The following is a 25,378-nucleotide window of genomic DNA, read 5'->3' as shown; positions in this document are numbered from 1 at the left end:
TACACTTCCTGTCGTAGCCTAAGTCTATTGATGAATTTATCTGTAGGAGGAGGGTAACCGCCGTCACACAGTATCTTGAGCTCTGCTGCTGATAAGGGCTCAGTGGCGTTGATGAGGTATTGTTGGACATGCTTGTGGATGGTAGTGGGAGGGAGTAGAAGTTGTTTTGGCCCGTATAAACCTCTGGAGGGGTTGTTTGTGGGGTTGCATATACTAGCGACATATTGAACTCAGATCTCAAAATGTTGGGGGCAGCTTTGAATGAGTTCATGGATACACTTGAACACCCCATTAACGGCTTTATTGCAGTGCCTGCTATTTGGCCAGCCTTTCATAATGCCAGAGTTGTCTCCGTAGACCTTGAAGAGGTAGCTAGAACAAGGGATAGTGGCCAGTCTCCTACCCACCCTCTATTTTGAGAGAGAAGGGATTAATCCTAGTGCTTTGATGTTGAGATAATATACAAAAATAAAATAAAAATAAAACACATCACATGACTCAAAAATTTGAATGTCTTTCACTCTCTCTCTATAATGGCTGGAATATAACATCAGCAAACAATGGTTTGCCACAGTGACAGTGACGGGGATAATCACAGCAGACTCCCAATAAAATATGAATATAAGAAAAGGATTGATTATACCATCATTTACTACATTCGGACAGATACACCTCAAGGTTAGACATTTGATGGCTTCTCAGATCAATCAAATTCCGGATACACCATCACTAGATGAGATTCAAAAGACCACACAGAGCCGACTAGGTCTATATCCCTGCCTTCGGCAAGCAAAAGCAGGACATGCAATCCTACAGGGTGACCAAGATGTAGTGTTAAAAGCTGGCACAGGCCTAGGAAAAACCCTTGCTTTCCTCATTCCACTGCTCTTTTGGCCACGAGACTGTCAAATAATCATCACTCCACTCAATCTCCTTGGACAACAAAATACTGATTCCCTCAAAAAAACTGGAATATCTGCAATAGCCATCAATTCAGACTCAGCAACTACTGCTAATTTTAGAGTGAGGCTTTACTGTTCATGTGGAAAACCTAACTGACATGTAAATGGCAGGCCATTGCAAATATGAATTTTAGAGCTATCATTATCAGTCCCAAGCATACAATAAGACCCAAGAAGAGTTCAAGAAAATCTTACGAAGCCCAATATTTAGCAGTCAAATAATATCTATTGTGTTTGATGAGGCTCATTGTATCAGTGACTGGAGTGAGATTTGGCCAGAATACAAGGAATTAGGAAGACTACAATATATTTTATCTCACATTCCATCTGTTGTAACGCCCGCCACACTATCACCTAGGACTTTGAGGACCGTCAGCAAACTCCTCCATTTATGTGACAGCAAACTTACCATCATCCACCAATCATCAGACTGTCCAAACATTGGCCTTGGGGTCCAAAAAACAGTGTACTGGCTAAACAGCTATGCTGACTTAGCATTCTTGGTCCCCGGTGGCTGGAACATGGAGACACACCTTCTCCCAAATTACTTATATTCTTTGATGACATTTGGGGTGTAATTAATGCAGCTACATATCTTAGAGGATAGCTACCACCTAATGTGCAAGATAAAATCAATTGGTTTAACTCTGACATGTCCATGGCTTTCAAAGAAACCAAGTACTTGCGGCTAGTAGATGGGTCCATCTGGGGACTATGTACAATAGATTTGTTTGGCCTGGTTAGTGAGAAACATTGTTAGAAGTGAATTAAACTAAAAATTAATTAATTAGGGCATGGACATACCTGATGTGATGCTTGTCATACAATGGTGAGTTGGCCGTAAAGCAAACCCATCCACTATATGGCAGAGGATTGGACGGGCTGTTTGGGATAGGAACTTGAGGGGGTCAGCTCTAATCTTTGCAGAGAGGGAGTTCTTCAATAATGAAAGAAAGAAAAAAGAGGAGCAGAAGAAACTGAAAGGGAAGAAAAGAAAAAGAAGCTCACTGAATGCCCAAGGCAAACACTTGGCTGCCATTTTGTGCAAGACTGACAGAGCACCAAGAGCTTTAGTCATTAATGCAGGTGCTACAAATCCAGAGGGGGCTGATGACTCAACAGATATGGATTTGCAGGGTGAAGAGGAATCAACTGTGCATAGACAAGAAGTTAATATAAGAGTGGGGTTGAATAAAACAAGTCTGAGAGACGCACTTGAACGAGAGGCCTTATAGAAGCAACCGCAAGCAGGCTGGGGTAAGAAATTGAAGAAAGCCAAGGAAGAATTGAATATTGGGATTGATTTCTTAATAAATGCTGATGTACGTGGTGTAGGCTGCAGACAAACAGTGTTTGATGTCTATTTTGAAAATCAAGATGCAGGTGAGAATAATTGAATGGCCTATTATGGTGCGCTTTGTCAACTCACCTATTAATATTAGATTCTGATCACACCAATTGTGACCCATCAAACCCCACATCCGTTGCGACATCCACAACCCAGACCATTTCAGTCAATACAAACAGCAAGTCATTAAACCACCAAAAATATCCAAACGCTCCCAACTCAATAACTATTCCATGACTCTCGGGGACTTCTCACTTCGTGACGTGTTAGAGGATTGGAGGGAGGAACAGACAAGAAAAATATATGGGGAATCAGTTTTGGTGAATCTAGGACCCTCTGCTGTTATGACCAACCATATATTGGACCGCATTATCGGCTGTGCACACCATCAGAAGATCAAGACCTTGCAGGATTTGAAGAAGGAGACCAAATGGATGGAAGTGGAGACACTCGGGCTAGATGTCATTACAATAATCCAACAACATGTTCAATCATTCAGCCCTTACAACTTCCATACCAAGGAAAATTACAGGTAGTGCATGTGGACAGGAAGGACATACCAGTATGTCCTCTTTTTCTTCTTTTACTTTTAACTGATAACATTTGTAGTGTGCAGCCGTAAATGTGTTATGTATGGCAATGCTTGTGCATCAAGAGGGGGGAAGGAGAATGTAAGTCATACCTTATATTGCACTTACTTGTCACTCATGTTGTTTCCATAGCAAATAGTAGATATTGGTTGAATACCATAGACTATCTTATCCATTGTTTACTATGTGCTTATAATAATGATGTTCTTTTCCAAACTGTCCCAGCAGAACAAAACGGTTACTTTAACTCAAAGTTTTTATCAACAACCAGCGTGTGAATATTTTCCTGGCTTGCCAGTGGGATTGACCAGGATGTAATATCAAATTGCTCATCTGTGAATAAACACTGACTCATTGTGCTATTCAAGTTGTGATTGTAAAGTCTGACTTACTTCAGACCAACAGGATAAATAAAGTGTATGTTCAGCAGGAAGTTTGTCATATGAGTTGCATACTTATGTTTCCCAGTTGCTCTAGCATGGGTGGGATAGGATCGCTGAAAGTGGAAGTAGTGACACATTTAGTACCTATAACAAGTAATTGCACATGTGATTCTAACGTGACTATAGACACTCGCAAACAGGTTCTTTTGATTCTTCCCACCAACTGGTTTATCACCTCTGCACTTGTTAGACAGGGTGTCATGCCTGCCTTGCTCACCCATCTCTCCAACAGTCGGTATCACCTCAGATACACTTGAGTTAAACCGCATAGCCCATCTTTGGACACCTCAAATATCAATCCAGGCCTTTGTCAAGACATTACGTGACCTTCATGGGGTGAGTCTCAGTATGATCAGTGTATATTTCTAACTTGTTTTTTTCTAGGTTCCTTTTTGTTGTTATCTGTCCCGACAATTTTCCATAGCTTTTAATTTATTTATGTCTATTTGGAGCGGGGTGAAAATGCTGGTTAGGACTGCCTTGAACTGTGAGTCATGTAACTAGTGCCTGAAAACCTACAACATTGGGGATCTTGTAATGCTTTCAACCAAGAACTGTCACCATGACTACATTCAAAAGAGAGATGGCCATGTTGCTAAATTCATGCCACGCAATGACGGCCCATTCAAAATAATCTCTGCTGACCACAAACACTCCACCTACACACTAGACTTACCCAACTCACCAAAAGTTGTCCCCACTTTCCATGTCTCTCTCCTCGAACCTCATTGCAAAAACAATGATGAACTTTTCCCTTCCCACACCTTTGCTCGACCAGGGCCCATTCTCACCGCCGACGGACAACAAGAAAACTTCATTGATTGCATAATTGACGAGCGGCGTGTAGGTCATGGCAAACAGTACCTCTTCCAATGGCTTGGTTTTCCCCCCGAGCACGATGAATGGATAAAACAAGCTGACCTTGAAGATTGTCAAGCTTTTGACAATTGGTTCACTGAACAACATCTCAAAAACATGGCCGGAGAGGGTGTAAGCCAAGGGCTTACAACTCAATAACATCATATTGCATCATAGGTCATGTACATCGGAATCCTCTTTGGAATCCTGCATTACTATATAATAATGTTGTCCACTACACTGTACATTAGACTACTCTCTTCCCTCTTGCTATCACATCCCAATTCCAATTCCAATTCCGCCTGTCCTCTTTGTTAGTGTTTCCACCATTTGGTGGTCTTCCACTTTTTTGTGAAGCATGTCTGTCCAGCATGCACATATGTTGTCAAGGGGAAAGAGGAGTTAAAGTTCTGGATGCTCTATACAATGGATGGTAATGACTCATTGAAGAAAATTGTTAGAAGGACCACTCCTGAAGACAACAACCAACTTGTAGTGAAGGCTGTAAGAGAGCTTTCTCAAAGTACAACACTTTGGCTGGCTCAGTCTGATATGCCAGTGTTTTTCACCAAAGACAGGCAATTGACACTTACTTCAGACATGAGGATGAATTTGAAGTATACTACAACCTCAGTATGTACTAAATCTGTGCTACGCAAGATATACTGACACCTAATCTTCTATTAAAGCCAGCTTCTTGTACAACAACTACCAACAAGCTCTGGAAATCTTGTCCAAGAGTTCCATTGGACTTAAAGATACAGTCCATGACCTTGGTGTGATGGACAAGAGTGTATTCAAGCAATGGCTGAAAGAAGAGAAATAATATTTGATGAACTTGCAGAAAGAACCCACCAAAGAAACATTACACATGGAGTATTGGCAAAAGCTGGTCAATACACAGGCTAACAGGTGAGTGTGTTGTTGAACATGGTGACAACTATTGGCTCACTTGTAATGTCCTATTGCTAGCATAGAGCTTGAGGCAATCACAAAGGCATGGGAAGCTACACAAGTCCTGACAAAGGAGCAGCAAGTGGCTCGCTGAATTGCTATGGAAAACTGCAAGAAGAACCTCAAGAATGTGCAACAGTATGAGTTGAAGTTACACATCTCAACTCGGTGGACACCAAGTTCTCAGGAATAGCAAGAAGTGGGGAGGATGGTAGCAGTGCGTTAATACCAATGGGCACTCAACCACCTTGAAGGTCTTATCGTTGCCTGCATTTTTGAGTTATCAAAGATGAACCGCTCACAAACAGCTGAGCCGTTAGTTTTTATATTACAGTACATAAATTACAGCAGTTACAGGATATGCATTGCAAAAGCATATTGGCAAGGTGTTGCAGGCACAATCTGCGGCCATTAGGACTGCCCTCAATTGCTACAATACTACAGCCAGGGCCCTGACACCCCCCGTCGCCAACTTGAATAAAAAAAAGTAATAGAGTACACATTTCTTTCAGATTTTGACTTGCTACGCAATACCTGTCAGGAGATGTCTCATCGGCCCTGGGCAAAGCCAGCTGGCCGGTTGGCTATGGACTTCTACTTCAAGGCCTGCCATGCTCGTGAGGAAATCAAGCGGCTCAATATTGAGATTCACCAAGTTGCCACCTACCTGAGGGATGAAGATAAGTATCTGCAAATATGTGAAGAACAGATTTGTCCAGCAAGTCCTGCTCTAGCCTACCAAATACGCATTCATTACATAAAACAGGGCTGTTTAAATGCACATCATGTACTCCATCTACTAGACATTGTCAAGCTCCCGGGGTTCAGCGGTATGATAGTACCAGGGGAAAGAACACAAACAGGAGTAGGTGAGAGTAGAAGTATTCCTATGGCAAAGCTACCTTCATTACTTGTACCTGTCTCTCATTCCCCTTGGGTTGGACAGCCAAGTGAAGACAACATATGCAAACAAAGGGATAGCCCAGAGGACCTAGAAGAAGAGGAAGAGGAAGACGAACATGTTGAGGAGGCCTCTGAAGCGGTACTAGGCATTTTGGAGGTATCTGAGGACACTTAGGACATAGTTTGCTTTATATTGAGTTGCATTTGTTGCTTTGAACTACTAACATTCAACATACATTGTATGCTACTATCATAAGTAAGATTGTTGAACTCGCTGTCTCATACAGCGAGCTCGACCCATTACTAGTACCTGACACATCCTGTGACGACACATGACAAATTGAGTATTTGTGACATCGCTGGTAGCAGTGAGGAAATGCTGACACTATTGCAATGACACCACATTCACCATATGGGGGATCTGGGTTGCTGGTCCTTTCTGGAGAGCTGTGCTTGAAGTAACTAGCCGTGCAATCAGCCGGAGGTAGTAAGGCTAATTAGCGGACTTGTGTGGGAATAACAGGTATCCTGTTCTTCTCTGCTTGCCTTAACCTCAAAATCAGTGTATGTAATTCCCAGCAGCTTTCCAAACCCTGGATAATCCTTATGGAACCCAGATCCTGGTCCGGACATAATTTGGCCTTGCAAGCTAAATCACCCTGGTGCCAGTCCGGACATATGGAGCTGTTAGGGGCAACCCAGCCCGGTACCGAGTCCAGACACAATTTGAATGTGACTGGTCACATGATGGGTCTATACATCAATCAGGTGACTTCCAAAAGTAAAAGTGTGAAAAATAAAAGAAAAGGAAAAGGAGAATAAAGTAAAATAGATGCCGGAAATACTGTCATAACAAGTATCACATAGTCTGATAGCTGTTCCGGCCTATTTTGGGCATAATTTATTAAGAACAAAGCTTGAAGGAAGTGTCTAGCCACTTGCTGAGAGCAATCAGGGACTAGAACTAGAGTCCAATGTGAGTAACTATATTATTAGAGAGTATGACAGGTATACAGTACCTAGAGTCCAATGTGAGTAACTAGAGAATAGGAAGCATTGGACTCTGCAGTACTGTCCGAAGTTTTGTAAACAAAGGTAAACAAAGCAGCCACAAAGGCAAAATAATAGAGAACACAATCAATAGTGAATGATAGAAGAATAGATAGAGAAAGGAATGAAAATATATAGGTAGCACAAAGGTGCAGAATCACCAAAACTAACATAATTAGGCAAACTGTTATATCTGTGCCACAGGCCAGAAAACCTGAACCTCGGGACTAGGAATGATAAAGTTTGGTTTGGATAAATGGTTCAGAACCAAGAACTGCCAAACTGAACTTTATCATCCCTACTCAGAACAGTCAGAAACCCCCAAGTCCAAACTCCTGAATCTTTGGTCTTTCCGGACTTATGTTCCTTGTGGTCTACCACCTTGCGTGGGCCTGTAACTTGCTCCTATACGGTACTCCAGATAACCACTCTGAATTCCAATTCTCCTACCCTGGGCTTCAGTCCACTATGCATTTCCTCCTATGTCAATGTTTGAGCTCCAAGTGGATATGGGAGGCTTAAGTGTATACTGACTTGATTTTTATCACCAAATATTGTGATCAATATGCAAATGTCTCTTTAAGGTGACAGACTCTCACAAATCAAAAGAAAAAGGTAAATGTAAGTTTGAACAAGGACATACTGACAGTTTGCATTAATAACAGCCACACAAACAAAATAAAGGTTGCAGCACAAACACTGGTGATCTCCTGCTAGTGCTGTTGATAGGCCCTATCTGCCTCCCCAGTATTATCCTAGCCCTATCTCAAGTAAAGACATTGATGTAAAAAGTCCATATCATACAACCAAACATTTAGTTAGTCTTGTCCCAGCAGACTGGACCACAGAGGCCTTATACAGCCTTCATCTAGCAGGACTGAGCTGCCTATGCTCAGGAATATTAACAATTACATGATCCCTTGATGCAGTTACTCTATCAGGCACCACCATCATCTGCTCAACATCTGGGATTTGTTCCACCTGCATCTTTTCCCTCTATTAATTTGCTGCTGTCTATGTCCACCAATCCAACATTGATCCCCCTGTTGTTGATCTCCCACTGCCAGTGTCTGTTCCCCCTGATCAATAGCCCATCTCATCTGATTATACCTGATAACCGCTTGGCATCCAATCCCAGGAGGATGCACATACTTACAGTCAGGTGAAGCTCTCTCCTGCAATGAAACAATCAACACAAGAGTTATCCAGGTTTAAAATTTTTTTAAGTGTTCTATATATTTAGTAACTACTATTTTAGCCAGTTGCCCCAATGACATCAGTCACCAAAGTGCATCACACTACTAATCCTCTCCCTGTTTGCCTCCTATGCCTACACCTGCTACAGCAATTTTGCTTTTCCCCTTGCACCAACATCTTGTGCAGCTGCAACCATAGCAACTACAACAGTGAATCAGAAGTGCAAAAATGTGGTGGTCCTTCCTAGCATGACCAGAGCACATTCAAGAAGCATAGTTGAGGATAATGAGGTTCATCCTCACTGAAAAGACTATACCCTCTTTAACAGAGAAAATAGCTGAAGCCAAGAAAATCCTAGGTAATGCTTCCAGGACTATTGAGATTGGCTTTGGACTTGGCACCCCTCCCATGGATAACTGTTTGGATTTGAAGGCTTTTACATTCTCAACAGCTAACAACATTGTCAACAAGAAGACAACTGTGTTTCTTCACAAAATGGATGCCAAGGGGAACTCATCACCTTCTTCACCCACCCAGCAATCCCTAACTTGATCTAGACCACACTCAGAAATGCTAGGCCATATCTGTTAGACTTCTTCTTTTCACTAATAGGATAAGTCTAGGTATTTTGTCAGTATTGGAAAATGATATCTACTGTAAGTACTCACCTCAGTCTAGTAACAAAAAGACTGAGGTGTCAAAGAGCTAAAATGAGCATAAAATATCTATGAAGGATTCCAAAGTTTTAATACTAAAAAAGGAAGATGATTCTCACAGTTGAGAATCCAAAAACTCAGTGTAGGCATACTTGTAAGTGTAAGTAAATCTTGTCTGTATGTAGGATCCATATTTGATATGATAGAAATTAGCTATTAATGTAAAACCAACATCCTCCCTTGAGCCTAGCATACTGGCAGTTTTTGTTTGAATAAATTAAGTTTCAGTTTTGCAAGGGCTTTGGGGAGCATGTCTGTGGGCATCTAGTCCATGGGACAAAATGTGACATGGGCATCACACTGGTCTATGAGGTAACAGATGTAGTGATAGCGTATATTGATGTGCTTGGTTTGTCCGTGGAAGACATTGTTCTTCAATAGGAATATGGCGGATTAATTGTCAACTAGGAGAGTAGTTGGGAGGGTAGGAGGGGAACCTGTAATGTCAGTGAGTAGGTTCCTAAGCCAAAGGGCTTCTTTTGCAGCCTTGGTGAGTGCCATATATCCACTTTTAGTTGTTGATAGCGCTACTGATACTTGCATTTTAGAGCTCCAGGATATTGTAGCACCGTTGAAGGTGAATACATGGCCGGAAATGGAGCATCTGTGAGGCTGAGAGCCCCAGTTGCTGTCTGAGAATCTGGTAAGTTCTTCCTTATTGGGTCCCGTTTAAGTATCATATAATGTGTTTGACCGCCTCCCAATGGACCTTTGAGGGAATATTGGAGAATTGGGCAACCATTGATAGAGGGATGGCAATATCAGGCCTTGTACCTGTTGAAAGGTACATCAATTTACTCATTACTTGTCAATACGGTATGTTTCTCCATCTCATCCTTTTCCTGTGAGTTTGTGAGACATTGATCCTTGTTAAGGAACTGTGTAGGCTCCATTAGTGTCAATACGGGTTTGCTGTCACTCATATGGAACAATTTGAGGACAGATTCAATGTATGCCTGTTGGGATAATACTAAGGTGCATTTTTCTCTATTCCTTTCTATCTTTATCCCTAATAACCAGTGGATTTCACCCAGATATCTTATCTTGTATTTTTTGCATAGGTGCATTTTGAACTTTTGAATTGTAGATATACTTTTAGCGCTAACAATGATATTGTCTACAAAGACGCCGACAACTAACTGGTCTTGGTCCGTCCATTTGAGGAATAGAGCATGGTTGTATTTGAATTGCGTGAATCCCATTCACTCAAAGGTGGAGCTAAGTTTGTTGTACCACTTCAGACCAGCTTGTTTTAAACTGTATATCCCTTTTTGTGGTTTGCATACTATCCCCTTTTGCTCAGGTGTTAGCAGGCCAAGTGGAGGGTGCATGTAGACTTCCTCATCTAGATTGGTGTTCAGATATGCACTTTTCACATCTACTTGGTGTATTTCCCAGCCGCGGGAGTATGTGTGGGCTAGGATAGCCCGATGCAATGTCATCCTTCCAATGGCTGAGTAAGTATCAATGTAGTCAATACTATATTTTTATCTGTTGCCGTTCGCTATTAACCTAACTTTGTATTTTAGAATTTTTCCTCCGCCATCTTGTTTTATTTTCATTACAAAGTGGGATCTTATTACGTTAACTTTGGCAGGGCGTGGGATGAGGTCCCAGGTGCGTAATTGCGGCAGCTGATTAATTTCTTTTTGTACAGCTGATTCCCATTTGTCTGTGTCAGGTCCTTTCAATGTGAGGTATAAAGGAGGACTGTCAGGGTCTTGGATATGAGTAGCGAGTGCATATTTGCCATATTGATCTAGTTCAGCTGATTTCATGTTTATCTTGCCCTCATTCAGATCCTTATAGTACCTAGTAGGTTTATTCACTACAGATTATTTGGGGTGATCAACTGGTAGATCAATAGGATGGGAGGTGGGTGCATTTGGGGTGGATGTGAGAAGATCCAGAGCTGTTCCGGTGGTATTAGGTATGTGTGTCATGGGTCTGAATGTGACATTGCATTTTTCTGGCCAATAGATTCTAAGACCTTTACTTTCACCATCATAACCTATCAATCTCCCATTTTTTGCCCTTGAGTTGAGTTTGCCGGCACTCAAGCCTTTCATGAAGACTGTAGAGCCAAATGGCTGAATTTTTGCTAAGTTTGGTTTATTGCCATGAACCATTTCATATGGGGTTATTTGGAGATTGGTTGAGTGATTAGTTTTTGATCCAGGTTGCATGTTTTAGGGCCTTGCCCCATACAAATTTCAGCAAATTGACTTTGAACAACATGGCGCGAGCATGCTCGGCCAGAGTATGATTCAAGTGCTCGGCAGTACTGTTCTGTTCAGGTGAGTCATGAATGGTCAATTCACGAATAATGCCTTAACATTCGAGATGCTCTTTCATCTTCTCACTGACACATTCTCCACCACTATCAATCCTCAAGATTCTGATGGATGGTACATTTTTCTGGGTCTTCAACCAAGCTTCATATTTGAGATATGCATCCATTGCATCATTTTTCTGTGCAAGTAAGCGGATGATTGTTTCCCTGGTGAAGTTGTCTGTGAAAGTTACCATATAATGTTTGCCAGTGATGTCATTGACTGAGGCTGGACCCCATACATCCGAGTAAATTTGTTCACCATACAAAAAGGCTTGAGTTAAAAATCCCTTGGGGAATGGCTTCTTTTGAGCTTTTGCATTTATGCATTTGTTGCAGAAGGAGTGTGTTTGAGAGCTAAGTTTTATTCCTTTTATGGCTTGTGATGAAACCATTTTTCTAAGCATCTGGTGAGATGCATGACCTATGCATTGTGCAGCTGATCTAGAGTCATAATGACTGTTTTATTGCCTGTGATTGAAGCTGTATCCACTTTGGTCCTTTCGGACAGAGTGCCGTTGAACTGATATAGTCCTTTTGTTGCAGGTACACGGACTATTAAGTGACATTTTGGTTTTGGGGATAGAACATGGCACATTCTGCTCTCAAAGTGGACCGTGTATCTGATTTTCTCTATGTGGCTTATGGATATTAGAGTGGATATCATGTCTGGGTGCATATAGGACATCACAGAGCATCACTTATGTGTGTCTGTTACCATTTGGTAACATCAGGATGATGTTGCCCTTTCCTATAGCTTACAATGAAGGTCTGTTGGCTGTGCAAATTGTTTTGGGTGTTATTTTGTTGCACAATGTGAAAAGGTTTTGAAATGGGGAAAAATGATGGTTTGCACCAGAGCTAATGATTGCTGGGTATTTATTGCTTAGGTGAGTCAGTTCTTTGTGATTGGGGCTGTCCATTGATGCCATCAATATATAGTGGCGTGTCTTTTACAGCTGATGGTGAGTCTTTGGGTTTTTCATCTTTGTTTTTACCCTTCTCATTGTTCTCTTTTGACTGATCACTTTTCCTTTTTTGTCTAGGAGCACCATAGTCTTTTAAGAGTTGACCAGGTTTATTGCAATTGTAGCAGGTACAAGTTTCTTTTTATTTGTTGTAGCTTTCTCGTCCGTTTTGGCTGTTAGAGCATTAGACTGACTACCCTTTATTACAATAACACATTTTCAGACCTTTAATTTTCATTCTCCTCTTTAACCTTTTTACTGTAGTTTTCACACTCCGTGCCATGCGGCACTTTCCCTTTTGTTCAAACTCCACTTTCTCGCGCGGCACTGCCTTTATTCTTATTTTAGCTACAAGTTTCTCACGCAGTGGAGCTGGTCACACGGGCTACGCCCTCTGACATCATCAGCCACTGCTTTATCAACTGTATAATACAACATGTACAAACAACCTGTAGTAGTACATATACTGTAACAACCAAGAGTTAGTTACTCTGGCGCACACAGGAACACACTATAAAGGTAGTGAATTGGGAGTGGTTACCCCTTAGGCTGCAGAGAGTTTGTTGGTTAACAATAGAAGGACTCGCTGAGGAGTCTCCTTGATCTATTGGGGTATTTATACTAATACAGAGTGTTTGTACCTATGTACTGTACAGTTGATAAAAGCAGTGGCTGATGATGTCAGAGGGCGCAGCCCGTGTGACCAGCTCCACTGCGTGAGAGACTTTGTGTCTGAAAGAAGAATAAAGGCAGCATCGCGCGAGAAAGTGGAGTTTAGAACGAAAAGGAAAGTGCTGCATGGCACGGAGTGTGAACTATAGTAAAAGGTTAAAGTGGAGAATGAAAATTAAAGGAAAGGTCTGAATATTTGTGTTATCGTAAAATATACCTCAATAGATCCAGGAGACTCCTCAGTGAGTCCTCCTGTTGTATCCTCACAACTAACTTGTTGAAGTCTAAAGGGTAACCACTCCCTCATCATCATCTCTATAGTTGGTTCTAGTTGTGCGCCAGAGTAACTAACTCTTGGTTGTTACACCCTTTTTGGGTGACATTATAGATCTTTGATCCGCTTTGTGGTAGAGTCAGATTATATAGATGTCAGGGGGTAGGTCATTATCCAGAGATTCATATGCAAGAGTGGTTGATGAAACAAATGACCGGTAGGAATTGGAAAGTGATGATGATATAGTAGACACAAAGTCTTGATTGGATACAGGACCACCCATGTCTGCTAAGTGCAAACAAAGACTTATCATTTTATCTAGGTGGGTCCTCAAATTCTCATTGTCTTTACACTTGAGATTATGTAGTTGTTGTTTATAACCACTCTGCTTTGGGTATTGAAGTACCCACAGACTTTAGTTCTTCACCTTGTGCTCCAAACATAATATCTTTAGGGGTTTTTTATTAGCTTCTAGCTCTCTTCTTTTGCCCTTTTTGTACCATACACAAGGTTTGAACATAGATAAATGAAATATAACATATTGTGGTGTGCTTTAATTCTTTCCACAAGCTGGGCAATGCCAGTAAGAAATAAAAGACAGACAACCCATTGACTTAAGTGACTTTGTAATAGCCATAGTTATACCCTCTGCAAGTTTATGACTCAATATCCATTGATACTATAGGAGGGATACTTATATTTATTATTAGAACCTAGATATTTTACATTGCAGAGATTTTACGGGACCCAGGTTGGAGGGACTCCTCTTTCTTGGGCAACTTTTTTAATTAGGAAAAATTAAGGAGTAGAGAAACATATTTAAAAAAATACATGTACACTGATACAACTTTACAAACTAAAATGACCAGGTTACAAAGCAAACAAAGTGATTGTAGTGCTGATAAGCAGTCTTCACCAGCGCTTCTTGCATGTCAGCAATAAAAATGTCCCAGTCTACCCTCAACTTGGGATTCACCAAAACTCACTTGGGACTTTCTTGCACTGACATCAGTGACTTGAATGTCCTCCTCTTCACCACTACTACTGCTCCCATTTTCTTCCTCATTCTCACTGTCTTCATCCCCAGTGTCCTCAACCAACTCAGAATGCTCCTCAATTTCCATAATATGGACAAGCATTGCCTGGAAAATCCTATTGATTTCTGCAAAAAGCCTCAGACAATTTCCAGGTAGGAATATTGGGACTAAAACAAAATAGTCAGTAAAGTAAAGAGATACAGAATATTACTTACAATTTCAAGATACCTAATTAACTGTTTATCCTCCACTTGGTAAATATATACACTACCTGAAAACCTCCCAGCCCATTTGTGTCCATCAGGAAAAATAATGGGACCCTAAGCTGAACCCTGTGGAGGTCCAAACTCTCTGGGATTATACCACTTGGCCTTGGTATGGTTATACTTCTGGGGAGGGGGGAGGACCCCTTGTTGTGTTCATCCAGATTGATAATAAGGACATCTTTCAAGGATGGGTAGTTAAAGGCATCTTTCCTCAAAACACTGAGGCAGCCTTAGAAGCTCTTGGAAGTACAAACCTCCATCAGCATTAACATTTTATAGTCACCCTTACTATAAAACCATCTCCCAATAAAACCATCTGGTACTCTACTTGTTCTATTACACTGCATAGTAAGGTTACATCCAAATGTAAGGGAGATGGTGAATTTATTGTAGCTGGAATATTTGATTGCCTCTTCCATATTCCCCATCAGGGTCATGGTTGGTTGCTCATGGAGAGCAGAAGGGTACTGATAATGAGCATATATGTATATTACTGTCCCGTATATATAGAATTTCTAAACCTTTAGACCATGGGCTAAAAAGCTTGGGCTTGAGTGCTGAAGTGCTGAAGTATCATTTTCAGCCCATATAGTTATAATTGTCAGGCAATAAATACAAAGCTATATAACAATAAAAGATGTCTGGCTAAGTCCTTGAGGAAAGGCGGTGGATCAGAGTATTAAGATTGTATAGGCGCAAATCCAAACTAAAATTGGACTAAGGAATAATACATCAAGTATATACTCCTTATATAATAAACTGCAGAGTTTAGTCCGAAGGGAATAAAGAAATCAAGAGTGGTCTGGTCTGACCAAACAGTTAGCCAATAAGAAAAAGGAGGGAATGGTATGATCTATTGTGATTACTAATTGTGTGGGCAAAATCCTTAGTAAGAGATGTACAATTGGCTGGATCAGTAACCCATGAGAAGGTGCTGAGTCACAGCTTATATTGCTGATTAATCTCTTGCTGAAGTATTCCCCGGCATAGCCTTTGATTAATGCTACGTCATTGGGATATCTTCTGAAGGGTCAGAGAGGAGTCTCCTACATTGTAAGTATGATAGGACGTGAGTGTGAAAGGAAAACAAGAAGAAGAAAGATAAAAGTAATAGAGTACCAGCTATAATTTCCAATCCAATAGCAAGAGGGGTGACGGGAAACAGGTTGGATAGCCATAATTTGATAGAAATGCAATAGAAAAATTGATTCCTTACAATAATATTACTATATAGATGGGGCCAGTAGAGTCCAGCAGAGTGTACCAGCCAGGCCATGTTAGACGTGATATTATTGTGCCCATCCTTGACAACCTGGCTGGGTGAGAGTCTGCTCATTGAAGACCTCTTCCTACTTCTCACCTTTTTAGGCATCATTTTCTATATGATGTTGGATATGCAAATATCTCATAACTTCAAAATCCAGTGGTGCCTTGTTCTCGGGAGGCTCTCTAAGAATGTAGTGCTTACATTATAGATTTATGGACATACTTGAACAATGTGTTCCTGAAATGCTGTATTATATAATGCACTGACCAGTAATCATTCATTAAACAACCCCATACATATTTTTGTTGTCTACAGCAATGCAATGGGTTCTTAGACCTCCAAGTCATACATTCCCTCTGGTATTTTTTCCAGCTGGACATTATTGTTTACAAAACTTGCAGCACAGTGTATGATTGTCCTCTGCCAGAATATGGTTGTCATCATGTCCTGGGCATGATTACCAGTGTGGCCCAGATGAACTATCAAGCCAGCACTAAAGCAAAAGCCACAAAGGTTCAAAATATGTGCCCATCCATTGCTCAACTCTGTAAAATAGTAACCTCTGGTGAGCATCCCTGTAGCATGACATGCAATGCTCTGATTTCCCCAAACATTCTGTGCACCGCCAAGTTCCTTCTCTCACTAAACAAATAATGATGGATGTACTTACTCAATGGACTTGTCTTCTTTGGAGGTATAACCAATGGCTCAAGGACAGGATGGTCAATGTCTTAGATGGGGAACATATCATTTTTATAGGGAGTTTGACAGGGTGTTGATAAAGTTGATTGGGATATGTGGTCTTTCACACTTATTTGTGTTGCTCTATATAATTATCAGTAAGATACTTCTATAATGGTAATATAGATATACTCACAGTTGGTTGCCTCAGTAAAACTGAGATAACTACAACTGTGATGCAATAAGACGCACTACAACTGTGGCTGCACTATTGGTCATCAGAGAAGCGGATATGTCCTAAGTTTATAGTATGGATTGTGTATTATAACAGGAAGGAGCTGCGGCCCATGCTAAATAATTCTGCAGAGAAGAGATGATGTTGTTAAACCAGATGCCAGTTTGAAGATGCTCATACAAGATATTTGTGATAGAAGGCAGTGATTGATATAGAGCACATGCTTTTAGTTTATATTAGCTTTTATGACACCCAGGCCTCATGAGGCTAGTTAATTTGTTGGATTTGGCACTAAACTTCTTTATATGAAAGCAATATATCAAGGAAAGCATTAGCTGGGAGGTAACTGACATGTTCCGGGCCTTAGCCGGAGACTCGGTATGGAGTTAAGGCAATAATATTATTGCTCAGATCTGACCAAAGAGCCCAAGATCTGCTTGGAATGGATGAACATGCTACTCAATTAACTGAAAATTTGCACTCAAACAGAAAAGAAAGGTAATGCTCGTCTTCAAACACACACCTTACTTTTTGACTTGTACCACATTTAATCATGCCTGAAGTACTTTTTAACAATGCACAAATTGAAATACTCAATACACATTTGGAAGAGTTCTGGGGTGCAAGTTCTCTACAACAGAGACGTGTACTTGATGATGCCTGGAATAAAGTCAGAGAAAATTTGGGGGAACATGTAATAACCAACATCAAGGAATTAACAGACATAAAAGAGGTATAATCACTCTTAATTGTCAAAGTATATCATTATGTTTACAATTAAAATTGCAGCAGATCAGGTATGGGTTGTACAGCCATAGTGGTAACAAAGAGCCCGGGAACAAGGTTGTCGGGCATAGAAAGTATGTAGGTCTGAACCAAGTGCTCAACACTGTGAAGAAGAAGGAGCTGAAAAAGAGGATGTGGGACCTTTATAGAGTGAAGCTGGGGCAGTCAGGTTAAATTAGTAAACTGGAGAGGGTCCTGAAGGTAATGTTGACTGAGCTCAACAAGGAGGAGGTGGCTGAATTAAAAGAAAAGTGTGAGGAGTGGTATATTGATGGGCTATCAGAGGAAGTGAAACAAAAATGAGTATGATGTCTTTTACTCATCTGGAACAAATAGTTACTTAAGGTACCCAGAGCTGCTGAAATGAAGGGTAGAAAAGTAGTGAAGAACTTTCAGATGCAAGCAAGCCGGGATCTGGGAATGTTAAGTTTTGTGCTCAGCGCTGATAGAGATACAAATGGAGCCATTTGCATGTCCTTGTAAGTAGTCTATGGACCCCGGGTTTCAAACCAGGTGTGTTGTTCCTGAAACTGATTGCTTTAATTGCAGCCATGAGCAAAATGACAAAGCCACGTTTGAGCTTTTTAGCAAGGTACAACCCAACTGGCAAAATATAAAGATATGGGAGGCTTGGGGCAAGTATGCATAAAGTCAGTTTGGTAAGTTTCCAGCTTAATTAATAAACGTCCCAGAGTACTGAATTTTAAGTAGCTGATATAGATGGGTTTGTGCCAAAGAAAAGCCTCCCAAGCAAGTAGAAAGAATAGATCAAGCTTCCACTCAACGATAATGGATATCCCATCCTTGTAGATGAGGATCTGTCATCTCTGGCAACTTTTTCAGATCTACAGGCTATCATCAGGTCTTTTCTGACCACACATTAACAGATTTCCACTGGAGGCACCAAGGCTTTAGTACCTTGGACCAGCCTTGTGGAGTGCCCTAGAAACTATATTGACTTGTCAAAGGGGTACATACCTCTGGGGTACAAGTTTTGGGAACCATCTTATATGACAAAGCAGGAGACAGACCCAGGGTCTGTTGAACCATTGGTATTGGGGTATATATACTAATACAGAGTGTTTATACTTATGTACTGTACAGTTGATAAAGTCAGTGGCTGATGATGTCATGGGGCCTAGCCCACATGACCAACTCCACTGTGTGAGAGAGTTGTATCTAAAATAAGAAGAAGGCAACGCGGCGCGAGAAAGAGGAGTTTGAACAAAAGGGGGAGTGCCACGTGGCACCATGTGTGAAAGCTAAAGTATACAAGGTTAAAGCGGAGAATGAAAATTAAAGGAAAGGTCCGAAAATTGTGTTATTGTAACATGAGCCTTGGGCCAGGACCTTGTGGATGCTGCCAATGGTCAATATTATCTTAACTTTTAGAGCTACAATGTGCCAAACGACTACTTTTTTGAGGCTGCAAACTGTGCGGAGTCTGATTGATGTGATAATAGAGGCATGCCTTGGCTTAATAACACAGAAGGGAAGGCTCCCACACACCACCATTAAATTGGAGCAGACCTTATTAACAATATATTGATTGACTATGATTGGTATTGATATTGAATTAGGTCAGCAAGAGAAACTAGATTTGTGTTTACTATTAGCTGCTTGAATATAGGGGCATTGTCACGCATTGCAAGATTTCCCATTTCGTGCTTACTAGCCGCACAAATTGAAAAAAGGGTTGTCACAAGGTGCAACACCAACACCGTGGTATGAGTTTTAGGCGCTGTACGGGAACAAAAAATTGAAAAATAAACTTTGCACATTTTTAGTGCCACAGGCTGCCGATATGCCACAAGGAGTGCCATGCCGTGCTTTTTGACTCAGACCACCACCAACTCAATAAACTCATGTCCAAGAGGAAAGCCTCAGGCTTAGGCCTCAAGGCTTCTTTACGCAACTATAAACGACCTCGCTACTGGTTGAGAGTGAATAGAGAAACAGATATGGCCACCCACTCCAGCAACACACCTGACTACCAAGCTCCAAATATCATATTTGCGCCATCTGATACTAGCGATGGCCATCTTTCCACTAGCACAAAAGACAGGAGGATGTGGTCAGAGGCAGAAGAAGCTACACTGATTTGAAATCTCATCGATCTGAGGCTGGCAATGGGCTCAATTTCCCAAAGAAGTTCTGGACAAAGGCTGCCGTAGAATTGCAGAAGATCCACCAGGTTAGCCCTGCGAAGGAGGCCAAGCACTGCGCTGGAAAATGGGGGAGGGTACGTACCATTGATTAACTGATCTATGGTATTTTCTTGACCGATTATTAGCTGAGAACCACCTACCAAACTGTCAAAGCACTGTCAGAGCAGTCGGGCTTTCATTGGGACGACATTGGCGGTGCAGGTATCACAGTGGAGAGTGAGACAGTATGGGCTGAGTATTTAAAGGTAAGTACTCACTTCATACATTGCGATGCTCATCTCATCCATCTCTAGAAGAACCCTGGCGTCAAGATTTTTTGCAACAAGGGCTGGACCCATTTCTCAGCAATGGACAATCTTATGTGTGGCCGTTTTGCCAAGGGAGCAAACATTTTTCGCTCTGCCCCCCCTTCTGTACCTGTACCAAATAGCCCTCCTGTGTCTAGCATTACCCCATCATCATCTATGTTTCCTCCCCCTGTAGCTATTACCCCACAAACGCCTAGGAGTGTTAATACCAACATGCATTCCTATGATGCCAATGTTAACCTCTGGCTAGGGGGTGTACCATCTCCCAAATCAATGCCCGCTCCCTCAACTTTATCATCAACTACCTCCCGCAGGTCTTCTAGTAGCAAACAAAAGGAGCGTGATGCAGAGTTAGATGCCGATGCAGATGCAGATGCCATGTCGGTTGTCACTCGCAGCAAGAGCACAGATATAACTGTGCATAGCCGCAGCTCTAAAACCCCTTGTGTGGCTGCCAATGCAATGACCGCCACTGCTCTGACAGGGTTGAATGATACGCTGGGTCAGATTGTGCCCATCATGAAGGGAATCACGGACACGATCCGAAATGAATTTGACACCCCTTTAACAAAGCAGGGCAGTTCTTCCGCCGTCATACCATTATCCGCCCTATGCAACAGATTTGCATAGGGCGTGGATCAGTTCTTTCACAAAGATCTGATTAGTAGTCATGTTATGTTTCTTGCTTTTTTGTTTGATCAATGTAACAGAATGTTTGCTCGTCCGCCACAAAACATTAGAATTATTCATAAGAAAATGACATTACATCATACCAATTGTCTTCTATGCAGCTCGGCCTGATAATCCTCCCACATCAAACTCGCTATCTGATCCCTCCTGGCGTTGGCTTCTGCCCGGGTTGCTTCGGCGGGGGGGCCTGAAGCTAATGTACCTGTGGCAGCGCTGGGGATGGGGTCTTTAATTAGGGTGTCATCAAAGTCTACAATATCATATGGGTCATGGACCCGTATGAAATTGTGTATCATACAGAGGGCAGGGGGTATGCAGGCCTGAATAGCCATGTCGTACTCAGGAGGGAGCACGAGAATGCGGAAACACCGTTTGAGGATGCCAATGATCCGCTCAATGACGTTGTGAGCGGATGCATGTTGAAGGTTGAAATATTCACGTGGGTTTTGAGGCCTAGAAAATGTTAGAATAAGGTAGAAGAGGATAAGGAGGACTTACCTGCAATTTCCGCGAGCATACTCCTACAGGTGGTAGTGTTCACCTCTATAGGGCACTAAGAGCCGAGGACAAGAAGGGAACCCTGCATCCGCTAGGTATTACTTACCCTGCGGAATGCGAAGGTTACTCATATGAGCGTCATGGAACAAAGCAGTGTCTGCAACAGAGCCCTCCCACCCGCTAAGCATGTAACTAAATTTTAAATCAAACATGCAACAGGCGAGGCAGTTTTGAGATACCCTGCCCTTGCGGTTTTGTGAGGCCTGGCGTTCAGAGGCAGAGGGGGAACACGCAATATGTGCCCCATTGATGGCGCCAATAGCGCCTTCAAAGTGACACAGCTTGGGGTTGTCAATGATATAAGGCAGCGGTGGATCATTTTCAGCGGGTAGATGGACATAGATGTTGTAGATGTCTGGGGAAGTGAATGCTAGAAGCATTTTCTTGAAATATCTGTATAATAAATAGTAGGTTAGTTGAAAGAGGGCAGGGGGAAAACATACCTAGAAATTGTATTGCTTGATTGCTGGAATCATTCACCGATATGGCAAACTGATAAGCCAGTGACGCAGGCGTATTGATATATTGCAAGTTGCTCCTCAATGTGGACATGCCTTGAGTCAACGTATTGATAGCACTTGAGTAGATCTACCAGCCTAAAGAAAACATGGCACCTGACACCAAGTTCTGCACGAATGCGGTCAGGATGACCACTCAACAGCTCAAGGACCCACCCATGGCCAGTCTAAATGGAGGTGTGATATGGCTGGGGTATGGCCTTGTTTAGTTGGTTGTTGGCTACGAGTGCTGCTGATTGCGCAACCGTTTGGAGACCAATGAGAGCGAGGGACAGTTGTTGAACACATAGAAGTAGTGCTGCTCGGCGCCTACATAACATTGATGCTTCCTCACTCTCTTCACGATCCTCCTCTCCCGTGCTGTCATCATCACTGCCCATTCCCGTATCTCTCAGTGTGCGATCATTGCCTTGATCTTCTTCCATTGTCTCTACAACGATGCCTGTATAACGGTGAGATTATCGTTCTATCTTACTATACGCGGGTACTAAAAGTTTTCTTTCTCCGCCTCAATGGCCCTCGTGACGCCACTTTCCCAAATCCAAAAATCAAGAAAAATGTCGCATTTTTTCGTTCCCGTACGGGGCCTTAATTGCTGGTAGAAATACGAGCTGTAGTCTATGCCATCACTGGCACGTAGAGATATAAGGTTCATTTATGGCACAGTTATGGGGCATTACTACTAATTGTGACTGGTAATCTCAATGTCCGGTAGTTTTCAGATGGAGTCCTAGCTTCACACCCTCTATCAGGATTTTAGTACTACGAAGGTTTAATGTTCCAACCGTAGTATTCTCATTCGACAAAAAATGCACTATTGTGGCCTCCCATTAGTCCCGGTAGAGATTGTCGTACTACCTCCCCAGCTCCGAACGTACCCACGAACCGTCTCTAATGCTCTCACCAATGTCGGCGGATTACCAGCCCTCATAACCAAGGTATCAACCCACTCATCCGTGATAGAAAGTGCATTGCGTGTGAAGATGGACTGGTAATATCGTTGCCGGAGAAAATGTCCGTAGACCAGCGGTGCAAGGAGAGAATTGTGAAAGGTCAAGGCGCCGAAAGCCACACGGACGAAAATGAAGAGTTCGATGAACGCCACCAGTTTCATGGCAGGATCATAGTTAGCTGTAGGGAGGCAAAGTGAGTTTAGATGTTCGTTGTTTCCGGGCAAGGCCTACATTTAACCCAAACTTGAAGGCTCTTTGATAGTGGATGAGATTGAGGTCCCCCAACAGCACTCGTAGAGCCCAATAATCGCGGCATGACAGTGGTTCGGAAGAAGGTTAGTACATGAAACAGAGAGAAAATCATATATGGTAATAGGGCAACTAAAGTTAAGTTAGTTTTAGGTTTAACTGTTCATGGGGCTAGGCGCACTGGCAACAGGTGAAGAGCTCCACCAAAAGAAGGCAACGATGAGATATTGGAAATTCTCAATACAGCAGTCAATGTATGCAAACTCGGGGTCATAGCTAATAATGCTCACCTCGTCAAGCAAAGCACGTTTAATAAACTGGACACTAAGGTTGGGGTTCTGTTTGACATGTCTATGTATTTGAATAACCTTATAGTATTGAATACGCACCCCCAAGGATTTTCTGTCAACCAACCAAAAATCAGATTTTGGTTCAGATTCGCGGTGCATGCACAACTTACTGGCATACAATAGCATAACTAAGCAAGCCTCCTAACAAGCCCACTGGTGTCTTTCATCAGAAGATATCATGAAATAGGAGACGACAATAGGACTAACTCTTGTACCACCAAGGCGAGATTGACTTCAACGTCACCCATGCTGCAATATACCGCAATGCTGAAACTAACAAGACTAAGTGGCCGCCCGCCCAAAGGTAATGCTATGTTGACGAACATAAGACCTGTATCATTATTTAAAAAAAGTATAGCAAGAGGGGTTTCACCTGCGATGTTGCCATAGACCCTAGTTTGCGAGAGGTGAACAGTGCAGTGCCAACGTTTTGCTGGCTAACACAGTCAGGCCTCTAAATTTAAACCACGAAACGGCGGACTGAAGGATTCAAACCCAGCAAGGGATAAACAGTGTATCCAGTCACAGGGTGCCGCAACGTCACACATAGAGATGACCACACACTAAGCCGCCCAGTAGGCCGGCCGAAAAATCGGTCATAGGAAGGAAGGTCTTTGCCCCCGGCAGGCCGCAAAGAATAGGCAGGAAGGTCCCTGGGTTATTCTGGGAGCATCCCAGCAAAGTCCCAACTAAAGCCCTATGATAGCTTTTTGCTTTGACTGAATCACTGGCATCAGGAAAACATGACTTGTGTATAAATGCAATAAATTGCAAAAATGTCTGTTATATCGAAAAATATCTGTTATATCTATAAGTGCAATTCTTGCACAGTCCTCTACTCTAAATGCATAAATATCAATAAATATTAGTTTAGAGTATTGCTATATTATGAATAGTGGTTTATAGCACAGTTGTTGAAATGACCTTGCACTTTTTGACTATAATTCACTCTAATTCGCTCTAAATGCAATGATATCAATCCATACTCAATTATATCCAAAAAAAAAACAATAATAAAGCAAATTATATTGATTTCAAAAAATGCTGCAGCAATAATATCTATAAAACAACATCAGATTGCCCCAATGTTGTACAATTATTCCTACAACTATTCCTATAAAAATACTTGAAGTTAAGAAAATGTTACAATATAAATATGTAGTGAGCTCTTACCAAACATATTCATCAATTTCTCAAATATGCTGCCAAGTATGTAGGAGAGCATTTTATATTATGATCCCACCTTGTAGAAGTATAATAAGTAGAGATTTATGGTGATTAAGGTGATGTACCTGGCAGAAAATGATGTCTCTGAGAATTCTATTATAGCATTATTGACAGCACCTAGTAAAACACATTCAAGCTGGTAGACAATTTTGATTGTTAGTTTATTTTATAAATAAACGAACAAATGAACACTTACCGTGCATGCTACTAGAGCTAGAAAAATGATGCCACATCATCACCTTTCATATATTAGGTCTTCCAGAAGTAGCCTAGAAATCGTAAATGGTAATGTATCAGTGTAGAATAAATAAGAAAGACCTTTTTATTTTGACATTGACATTGCTGGGGCTATCTAGGTTGGGTTGAAGGTTGAAGGAGGTGGTGATGGAGAAGTCATCATTAGCAAAAAATGGCCTTCAGCAGAATAGTAATTCAGAATAAACAAACAATAACACACCATACTGGGGCTTACAAACTGTTTCTAGGGCATCAGTGTTGGGGTGGCAGCCATCTCCATCTGGTACTTGTAATTGAATCCGGTGAGAGAAATTTTTTGCAGTCTGACTACTCTCTACTAGTAGCCAGGCTAGAATGATACCTTGGTAAAATAGCGAGACTTTAAAAAATTTGTGCAGCATTGTCAGCACTGTGTGACGTGACGAGGTGTTGCCACCACTGTGTCACACAATGTGGTGACAGGGAGGCGCAACTGCACTGCAGCGCAGTAGTACTTTCCCACAGTTGACAAAACACTATAGAGAGGTTTGACTGAAGCACTTCAAATTTTGGCTTCAAGGATAAATTCATGCTGGCTAACT

The 25,378-nt window shown here is 41.8% G+C and overlaps 8 protein-coding genes across 8 annotated transcripts; 4 read left to right on the top strand and 4 right to left on the bottom strand.

Annotated features, from left to right (window-relative positions):
* Positions 1 to 1,614: 1,614 nt before the first annotated feature.
* On the top strand, positions 1,615 to 2,547 carry SERLADRAFT_434282 (uncharacterized protein; the record flags this gene model as incomplete). Its single annotated transcript, XM_007314512.1, has 5 exons — positions 1,615 to 1,701; positions 1,754 to 1,791; positions 1,858 to 2,131; positions 2,198 to 2,345; positions 2,405 to 2,547. The coding sequence occupies 5 exons, from the start codon at positions 1,615 to 1,617 to the stop codon at positions 2,545 to 2,547; spliced, it is 690 nt and encodes a 229-aa protein (XP_007314574.1).
* A 3,152-nt stretch (positions 2,548 to 5,699) lies between these two features.
* Positions 5,700 to 6,233, top strand: SERLADRAFT_434280 (uncharacterized protein; the record flags this gene model as incomplete). Its single annotated transcript, XM_007314511.1, has 1 exon — positions 5,700 to 6,233. The coding sequence occupies one exon, from the start codon at positions 5,700 to 5,702 to the stop codon at positions 6,231 to 6,233; it is 534 nt and encodes a 177-aa protein (XP_007314573.1).
* Positions 6,234 to 10,528: 4,295 nt separating this feature from the next.
* On the bottom strand, positions 10,529 to 10,799 carry SERLADRAFT_434279 (uncharacterized protein; the record flags this gene model as incomplete). Its single annotated transcript, XM_007314510.1, has 2 exons — positions 10,529 to 10,537; positions 10,605 to 10,799. The coding sequence occupies 2 exons, from the start codon at positions 10,797 to 10,799 to the stop codon at positions 10,529 to 10,531; spliced, it is 204 nt and encodes a 67-aa protein (XP_007314572.1).
* A 3,190-nt stretch (positions 10,800 to 13,989) lies between these two features.
* On the bottom strand, positions 13,990 to 15,007 carry SERLADRAFT_405939 (uncharacterized protein; the record flags this gene model as incomplete). Its single annotated transcript, XM_007314509.1, has 3 exons — positions 13,990 to 14,046; positions 14,254 to 14,409; positions 14,825 to 15,007. 3 exons carry the CDS (start codon positions 15,005 to 15,007, stop codon positions 13,990 to 13,992), a joined length of 396 nt encoding a protein of 131 aa, XP_007314571.1.
* A 2,299-nt stretch (positions 15,008 to 17,306) lies between these two features.
* Positions 17,307 to 18,188, top strand: SERLADRAFT_405938 (uncharacterized protein; the record flags this gene model as incomplete). Its single annotated transcript, XM_007314508.1, has 4 exons — positions 17,307 to 17,486; positions 17,543 to 17,689; positions 17,876 to 18,018; positions 18,089 to 18,188. The coding sequence occupies 4 exons, from the start codon at positions 17,307 to 17,309 to the stop codon at positions 18,186 to 18,188; spliced, it is 570 nt and encodes a 189-aa protein (XP_007314570.1).
* A 1,216-nt stretch (positions 18,189 to 19,404) lies between these two features.
* SERLADRAFT_434278 (uncharacterized protein) lies at positions 19,405 to 20,645 on the top strand (the record flags this gene model as incomplete). The annotated part of the gene is made up of 4 exons (XM_007314507.1): positions 19,405 to 19,482; positions 19,593 to 19,781; positions 19,833 to 19,952; positions 20,001 to 20,645. 4 exons carry the CDS (start codon positions 19,405 to 19,407, stop codon positions 20,643 to 20,645), a joined length of 1,032 nt encoding a protein of 343 aa, XP_007314569.1.
* Positions 20,646 to 21,735: 1,090 nt separating this feature from the next.
* Positions 21,736 to 22,161, bottom strand: SERLADRAFT_379992 (uncharacterized protein; the record flags this gene model as incomplete). Its single annotated transcript, XM_007314506.1, has 3 exons — positions 21,736 to 21,948; positions 22,006 to 22,133; positions 22,155 to 22,161. The coding sequence occupies 3 exons, from the start codon at positions 22,159 to 22,161 to the stop codon at positions 21,736 to 21,738; spliced, it is 348 nt and encodes a 115-aa protein (XP_007314568.1).
* Positions 22,162 to 22,423: 262 nt separating this feature from the next.
* Positions 22,424 to 23,781, bottom strand: SERLADRAFT_458747 (uncharacterized protein; the record flags this gene model as incomplete). Its single annotated transcript, XM_007314505.1, has 8 exons — positions 22,424 to 22,595; positions 22,660 to 22,912; positions 22,966 to 23,115; positions 23,165 to 23,219; positions 23,274 to 23,385; positions 23,444 to 23,486; positions 23,541 to 23,643; positions 23,707 to 23,781. The coding sequence occupies 8 exons, from the start codon at positions 23,719 to 23,721 to the stop codon at positions 22,577 to 22,579; spliced, it is 750 nt and encodes a 249-aa protein (XP_007314567.1).
* Positions 23,782 to 25,378: the final 1,597 nt, after the last annotated feature.

Source organism: Serpula lacrymans (genome assembly GCF_000218685.1).
Source record: "Serpula lacrymans var. lacrymans S7.9 unplaced genomic scaffold SERLAscaffold_3, whole genome shotgun sequence".
NCBI lineage: Eukaryota > Fungi > Basidiomycota > Agaricomycetes > Boletales > Serpulaceae > Serpula > Serpula lacrymans.
This window is presented reverse-complemented; position numbering and strand designations above follow the sequence as displayed.